General features: G+C 32.2%; 1 protein-coding gene across 1 annotated transcript in view; it reads left to right on the forward strand.

Moving 5' to 3' along the window:
* Window positions 1–8998, forward strand: part of MALRD1 (MAM and LDL receptor class A domain containing 1) — a 533295-nt gene that overhangs the window by 67483 nt on the left and 456814 nt on the right. The window contains 2 exon segments of the mRNA XM_025043397.1: window positions 820–912; window positions 915–959. Coding sequence (XP_024899165.1) covers window positions 820–912; window positions 915–959 — 138 coding nt within the window.

An 8998-nucleotide genomic window follows, 5' to 3' on the forward strand; every position in this document is an offset into this window, starting at 1 on the left:
CTATCTATCTATCTATCTACCTACCTACCTACCTACCTATCTATCTATTCATTCATTTATTTATTTACAGTGTGACAATTGCAGATGTTAAATAATGGAATAAAGCCTTTACTTGGAGAGTGATGGTGAACAACCAAGTGTCCAAATCTTGTTTTTCCCAAGCCTCTCCCTCCCCTACCCCCAACACACAGAGTCAGAAAATGCCTTTGCTGCAGTAAAAGCACTCAGAATTTCAAGAACATCGATGTTCAACAGGGAGGAGCTATGCTTAATTCTAGATGTGGTTGGTTGAGTTTCAATCAGAGGGGCCTCTGCGATTTCAGTCTGTCTGAACCTTAAAAGGCAGAATGGCAGGAATATTGAGGTTGAATTGAAGATGTAACCTTAATAATAATTCCTCATATTTTATGGTGTCTATGAGCTGTAAGATATTGTTATGTACATTATGTAAGTAGATCCTCATAGCAATTGTTTGAGGGAGATAGAGCAGGATGTCATTATTCTAATCTTACTGTAGCTTGCTGTGGTTGAATGGTTTAGCTAAGGCACTTATTTAATAAGAGACAAAACCAGGTCCTCGGTCTTCTGACCTCATGTGGCATTCTTCTATCTGGCTACACTGGTTTTTGTGTGGTGATTTATTAGAATGTCGTGTGCAAAGAAGCTTTGCATTAATGAAGTAGACCTAAATGTGAAAAATAATTTCTTATGTCAGCCTACATTTGTCATTTGTTGCTAAGCTCTCTTTTTCTGCTATTGTCTTATTTCTTAAGAAACCAAATGGGGTTGTGAAAGCTAATTTCTTTTTTCTCTCATTAGGCTTGAATTATGAAAGATGTGACATTGAGAATGGGTTCTGTAATATGACACAAGATCAGAGTTTGTGACTTGGTTGGATAAAGGCAAATGGGATGATGGTCTTTCACCTCCATTTTATGATCTCAGCAGTGCTATATTTGGTAACTGCTTTGAATTCCTTCTTCCCTTCTTTCCTTCCTTCCTTCCTTCCTTCCTTCCTTCCTTCCTTCCTTCCTTCCTTCCTTCCTTCCTTCCTTCCTTTTCCTTCCTGCCTTCCTTCCTTCCTTCCTTCCTTCCTTCCTTCCTTCTTTCCTTCCTTCCTTCCTTCTTCCTTCCTGCCTTTTTGTCAAGTGGCTGATTATGAAACTAGACTCTTGGATGATATTTAGATATGCATAATTATGGTATCTAGTTTTATTTATTCCTTAACCATTTTCAAGATATTCGTGATTCTACAATGTCAGATTAGATTTTCATAACTGGCTTCCTGGTATCCTGAAGATCTATCTAGACAAAAATTGAAATTTTCTATATATTTTGACTCTTTATGGAAATTGTAAAATTTAAATATGATAATAGTACATAGATGAGTTCATAAAATTCCTTTGTTTTTGGCTAGACTTTTCTCAGGCTGAAAGCTCTACGAGGCTGCTCACTAGCCTTTGAGGTGCCTCTGTAGCCAGACATTTACTCATTTCTTTATTTCTTGAACAACCTAATGAATTACATTCATTCACCATTTTGTACCATGTAATTAAGATATTTTAGTGAGCAAAGGTCGACTTTAGGCCTACCCTCATCGGATGGGCTTATACGTGATATAAAAACAGGTAATGCTGAAGGCTGGGGATTTTTTATAAAAATGATGCTCCTCTTAAATAAATATGATTAAATGTCACATATAAGTATTTCCTTGGAGATAATTTAAAACAAACTAGTGTTTAAAGCATTTGATGTTAATTGTTTGGAAATGTTAGCATAAATACTGCACATGTGGTTTAGAAGCTCGGCTCTGCCTCTTGCTCACTGTTTGAGTTTGAGCAATTTACCTTTTTAAGCCTTGGTTTTCTTACCTTTACAAAGGGGAATAATGATGTTTAGTTCATAGGATAATCAATTTAAGAGCTAACTGAGATGTTCCTAAAACTTGCTGTAATATATTCAACTCTCAGAAAAGCTGATATTTAGTACATTTCTGAATAATTTTAGTGTTTCTAACTTTAACTTTTATATAAGTAAAATGGAGTTTGTTATTTGGCTTGGATTTGATGTCAAAAATACTTCCTAAAAATTATTTTGTTGGAATCTTGTATTTATTTAAAAATTCTTATTTCATGATATTAATACAAATTTTGATTAAATTACTTTTGAAACAATTTGCCAATATTCCAAAATAATATGTTTCAACATGTAATCAGTGCTTTGAGAAGTTTTCAGAGCTAAGTTTGAAAATCTGTTAGAACATTAAAAACATCCTGTGTCAATATTTGAAGTCTACTAAAGCTTGGGGCAGAGTTTTTTAAATGTAGCATTGATTTTTCAAAGTAAATAGCATTGCATTTAGATAAAATAGTATCACTCCAAAAATTCGAATACATCTTTGCAATAATAGTAAAACTTTATTATTTAGAAAAGAATGGAAAATAAGTTTTTCTTATAACTTTTGAAGAAATACGAGTTTTTCAGCTGATAATAAAGGTGTTACATGATTTTTTAAAAGTATATATAAGGCATCATAATAAACGCTCTGAATTTATAAAGACTATTATAATACTTATTGTATATCAAGGTATTTGTGATCTCTTTGGAGAGTATTCTTGAGAATAACACAATTATAATACAGGGAGAATTTTTAAAAGTGCTGTAATGTTAGTCTGAGCAAATTGCCCTGTGGCTGGCTACAAGGAAATTCTGACACTGGAAAGGAAAGGGGCATTTGAGAAAGGACTTGAAAGCTGAATGGTATTTCAGTGGATGGGGAAGTGAAAGCAATGATCTTTCAAACTGAAGGGACTGTGCGAGGACCACACAGAGACACTGAGGTGCTCAGGCAGTGATACGGCAGTCTGCTCTGGTTGGAGGATACTGTCTTTGGAAATGAAGATTAGGCCACAACTGTATTTAGGAACATCAGTGCCATGTCCTTCCCTCTCTTCCCTCCTCTACCCAAACTCCTTCACAGTTGATAATTCTAATTCAGCGACTGTCCAACCAGGCAGCAGAAATGAGAGGCATTGATGGATGTGGTAGTGGCTGAGGAGTTGCATAAAGAATTTCAAGGGCACACACATTTGGTACTTAATGATTCATTCTGCTTCAAGTAGTATTTTGTAGAGAGCTTTAGTTTCTTCCACAAATTCTTTGGTTGTCAAGCTAATAATATCAAGGTCTTTGATGTGGGCCTGTATATGGATGCATTTTAAATGAGTGAGCTACATGAGGTTTTCCTAATTCCTGAACAAACTCGATGCCTCTTTTTTATTGTATAATATAATATGTTCATTTTCCCATTTATTTTATTTAAAATTCAGAGTAATACATCAGTCAGGACATCATAGTTGACAACTTAGGTGATTATTTGAATTAACTGATATGACATCAGTGAAATTTCACTACATAACATAAGTAGTTGAGCTGTCAAATACCTTAAAGTAAATAATATTATTCCTCTGGTTAGAGCTGAAAAAGAATACATTCTGTAATTTCCCTGTAGAAATATTTTTCTATGTGTCATTTGCTTTCCTTGTGGCAGGAGTTTTATCTTTACAGGAAGATGGCTTGTTTATTTCTTAAATTTATATGGGTATATATTTTTCCAATTAATTCTCCCACAAGTGGAAAAAATCCATACTCAACAGAAATACATAAAATCAAATAATAGTGTATTGAAATAAATATAATACAAATATCAAAGAATATATCTTTTGAATCCTAGCCAACTTGTCAGTAGTCTGAGATTCTGTCAAATGAACATGGGCAGGGAATTTTACCAATTAAAGTGGTTGGAAAGGACACAGCAGATTTCCGTTTCCTGCAAATGAAGTCTGGCAACTGTAATGAGAAGTCACATTGATTCAATGTGTCCTACAACTGAGTTAGTCAAGGAAAACTTACAGGGACTCAGCTACTTCAGGCTCTATAGACTTTGGTCAACACCTTAAATGTAGCAAATGGAACAAGAGAAAAAAATCAGTGCCTATGTAAAGGCAGTTGAGAGGATTTTAAAGATGTCCCCACTCCCCCACCTCCCCATCCTTCACCTCTGCTCCCAAGTTTCCCATCTCCAGGTTATCCAACCAAATACTATTCTAGGTAAGGACTTTGTGAAAGGACTTTGTAGATGTAGTCAAGGTTACTAATGAGCTGACCTTAACATAGGAAGATTGTTCTGGACTGCTCACATGGGCCCAATGCAATTTCCTGGGTCCTTAGGACCAGCTATGCCATTTGCAAATAGAATAGTTTTACCTTCTGTTTTCATCCTGGATGCCTTTTATTTCATTTTCTTATCTGATTACCTGGCTAGAAACTCCAGTTGAATAGAAGTGGCGATAGCAGGTACTCTTATCTTATTTCTATTAAAGGAACTATTTTCAAACTTTTCCCATTAGTTATGATGTTACCTGAGGCTTTTCGTAGATACCATTGATCAGGCAAACATGTTCCTTTCTGTGACTAACACATTGAGTGTTTTTGTCATGAGAGAATGTTAGACTTTATCAAATGTGTTTTCTGTATCTGTTATGCTGATCATGTGGTTTTGGCCTTTACTTGATCAATTCATCATGATTGGTTTTCATACATTGAAGCAAATTTGCATTCTTGGTATAATTCCACTTGATCTCAGTGAATAATCAATCCTTCTTGTATCTTGTTTAATGAGGCTTCCTAGCATTTTTTTTTTTTTTTAGAGTTTTTACATTTATATTTATCATGTATATTGATTTGTAGTTTTCTCGTGATATGTTTGTCTGGTTGTGATATCAAGGTAATAGTAGCCTCATAGAATGTGTGAGGAAATGTCTTCTCCTCTCCTAATTTCTGGAAGAGTTTGTGAAGTGTTGGTGTTAATTTTTTTTTAAATGTTATGGAATTTACTAGTTAATCCTTTCGTGATTGAGAATTTCTTTGTTAAAAGCTTTTTTATTACTGATTCATTCTCTTTACTTGTTACAATTTATTCAGATTTTCTATCTCTTCTTGAGTCAGCTTTGGTCCTGAGTCAATTTTTGTGTCTTTTGAGGAATTTGTCCATATCATCAAGGTTATCTAATTTGTGAGTTTGTAGTTGTTGACATATTACCTTATAATTCTTTTTATTTCTAGATGATTGGTAGTTCTGACCCTTGTTTCACTCTTCATTTAGTAAACAGGTCTTCTTTTTTTTTAATTGGTCAGTTTAGTGAAATAAATATTTGTTATTTTTGTTGATCTTTTTGAGAACCAGTTTCTGCTTGATTTAATTTTTTCTGTTGTTTGTGTATTCTCTATTTCTGCTCTAATATTTATTATTTATTTTCTTCCTCCTTGCTCTGGGTTAGTTGGCTCTTCTTCTAGCTCTGTAAGGTAGAAGGTTAGATTGTTGATTTTAAAATCGCCTTTTTTAAAATTTAGTAATTTTAAGCACCAATTTAACTGCATCCTACACAGTTTGATACACCATATTTTCATTTAAATTTATTTCAAGTATTTTCTAATTTCTCTTCTGATTTCTCCTTTAACTCATTAATTGTTTAGGAGTGTGTTAGTTAATCTCTACATTTTTACTAATTTCCCACTTTTCTTTCTGCTAGTGACTCAAAGCACTCCACTGTGGCTATTGAATGCACTTCTGTAATTTACATTCTCTTAAATGTACTGAGCTTTATTTTAGGGCTTAAAATATGGTCTTTTTTTGGAGAACATTCTGTGTGCACTATAGAGCATGTGTATTTTGTTATTGTTTGATGGAGTGTTCTATATATATTAGTTCTGATTGGTTTATAGTGTTGCTCAAGTTTTCTGTTTCCTTACTGGTCTTCTGCTAATTGTTCTATCTACTTTTGCAAGTGAGGTATTGAAACTCCAACTATTATTGGTGAATCGTGTATTTTCAGTTTGATTTGATTAGTTTTTGTTTCGTATATTTTGGGGCCCTATTTTTAGGTGCAAATATGTTTATAATTGTTATATTTTCTTGATGAGTTGATTATTTTATCATTATGAATTGCTCTTATTTGTTTCTAAAACAATTTTTTTGTGTCAACATCTTTTATTTTTTGAATTTTAGCTCTCTTTTGGTTATTATTAGAATGTTATGCTTTTTAATATACTTTTATTTTCTACAAGATTTTTACAAGAAGCACACTTTATGCTTGTATCATAGTTTTATAAAATATGCCAGTCCTAGACTTTTGATTGGAGACTTTACTCCATTTAAATATAACATAATTATGGACAAGATAGGATTTATACCTGCCATTTGTTATTTGTTTTCCATATATCTTATGTCTTTCTTGTTACTCTGTACCTCCATTACTGTTTTCTTCTGTGTTACATAGATATTTTCTAGTGTATCATATTAATTCACTTTTTCAACTATATAGTTTTGAAATATTTCCTCAATGGCTGCCCTAGGGATTACAACAATCTAGGTTGGATTAATACCAATTTAATTGCAATAGTATATAAAAAAATTTGTCCTACCTAGGTCTGCTTTTATAATGTCACTGCCACAAATTACATTTTTCTATATTGTGTGCCCATCGACACTGAATTATAATTTTGATTTTTATCAATTATAATAACCTTTTATGATGATTAGTTGTTGATATTTATAATTTCTATCTCTGTATTGATATTCTCTATATCAATACAGAAAGGAATTTGTAGCTAAGACTATTATTTCCTCTCTGTTATCTAAACCGAGCCATATTTATGTCATAGATGAACACACTTTTTTCTTTCCAAAGTTTTGACATTTTAACTTTTGCTTCAGGCCTTGGACTTTGTCATGATGATCCATTTCTGCAGCCTGATATATTTGGGAAATGTTCTTGAGAACTGATATTGTCTCACTGTTAAAATACTCCATTTTTTGAGTTCCTTTGAGCCAGTTGGTTACTCTGTAACATGCAGTAGGATTTATGTTTCTCCTGCTCACAGTCATTCCCATTAATCACTTAGAACTTGGGAGATGGAGGAAATGCAAAGCTGTCTATCAAAAGTTGAAGAAAGTGAGACTGAAATTCTACCTTGTCTTTCCTGAGGATCAAAGTTGATGGAATTTGCTGGCAGCATTATTGTATTTAGCCTCAAAATTTGATTCATGGTTTTTGTTGCTTTCATATTCTATATACTTCCTTTTTTAGTCATTAGTGTTGGTTTATGTTGGGATTTTACTCCAACACCTACCCAGCAAACTGAGAAAAAATATTTTTGAAAGCCCTTTAACATAAATGCTTAAGATTATAAATAAAATCATACTGTTTGTGTTATTTTGTCATTTTAATAATTAATTATCATAAGATTATTTTAAATATGTTTTAAAGATATGCAGTTGCTTTTATGAATGTAAACATAAAATAGGTATTTATGAATCATATAAATAAACAAATGAATATATTATAAATTAATAGGAGACATATGATGATGACAGTGATGTGCGTGTATGTGTGTGTGAGATTAATAGACTCCTTCAAGGAGTAAGAGAAGTGTGTAGAGAGAATATTGACTACATTTAAAAAATTTTTTTATTTATTTAATTTGTTTTACTAAATTTGGGGGGGTGACATTGATTAATAAACTTATATAGCTTTCAAGCATACAATTCAATAATACATCATCTATATATTGCATTGTGTGTTCACCACCCAAAGTTAAATCTCTTCCATCATCATATATATTCAAATATGTTGTCTGTGTCTATGAGTTTTTGTTTTTCTTGTACGTTTGTTGCTTTCAGTTTCATATTCCACATATGAGTGAAATCATATGGTTCTCAACTTTTTCTGTTTGACTTATTTCACTTGACATGATTATCTCAAGATCCCTCCATGTTGTCACAATGACAGTAGTTCATCTTTTCTTACAGCTGAGTAATATTCCACATCTTTATTCAATCATCTATTGAATACATTTTTTGTTATCAGCTTCATAACTCTCTTCCTGATGTTTAGAGACAGTAATAGGAGAAGGATGTCAGGAAGGGAATGGGCATGTAGGAAAAACTTATGCTGCCAAGGATCTGCTACTTTCTTTTATCTTCATAAACATGATGACTAAAGCCCTATTGTAAGCAAGAGAACTTTCTCTAAGATGCTATTCTTCCCTAAGGACCATCTCTACCTGTGATTAAAGAAATTTGATATTCATACTATAGGGAGCAAAGTAAAATTTGGTGTTCATTTAAAAAGAAATGTTTGCTATTGTCACTAAGTTGGAATTAAAGTTAGAAAATAGATATTGCTATTGGGTGCATTTGAACACTTTTTTTTTTTGCCCATGAAAAGAAAGTTTATTACTAGAACAAATGTCAAAGGATCTCAAGTTGTTTCAGATTTCAAAACTTTACCTTTTGGGTAACCTGAAGATTTACCTTTATTTCATTTCTGACAAAATACAGAGTAATTTAAAACATTGTAACACATACCAAATATCATAGTTTATATTTATAAAACACTTATGCTTAAATATTTGAATAATTTATTATATTGTTACAAATACTACTATATTATTTAATAGCACGATGTGTCAAATCTGAATTTTGATCAGACGTTAAAAAAGAAACATGATTAATTTAAGTAATTTCCTTGACAAATGAAAGTAATTTTTCCTGTATATTCATGAATGCTTTTTAGTAGCTGCATATTTATGAACAATAATTTAGGATCTTTTGGATACTATTATCATTTGTATTGCTAATAATATTATTTAAACCTAAAACGATATATACATATCGATCTTTACACTTATTTGATTATTCATTTGCTTAACATTTGCTTTACCTGCTGAATATGAAGTAGAAGCAAAGTTATGATAGTCCACTTGTATCACCATAATACTGGCTCTTCATCTAAATTATGTTTATGTAATTATTCCAGGGAGTACATTCTCAGAACAATTTTCTGTTATTGCTAGGATTTCAATTTTGGGTCTGACTATATCTATAAGCAATCATTAATGTCATTGTTTTCTGCTTAGTTAGGGTACAATTTTGGAA

Source organism: Pteropus alecto, unplaced genomic scaffold, assembly GCF_000325575.1.
Source record: "Pteropus alecto unplaced genomic scaffold, ASM32557v1 scaffold11, whole genome shotgun sequence".
Classification (NCBI taxonomy): domain Eukaryota; kingdom Metazoa; phylum Chordata; class Mammalia; order Chiroptera; family Pteropodidae; genus Pteropus; species Pteropus alecto.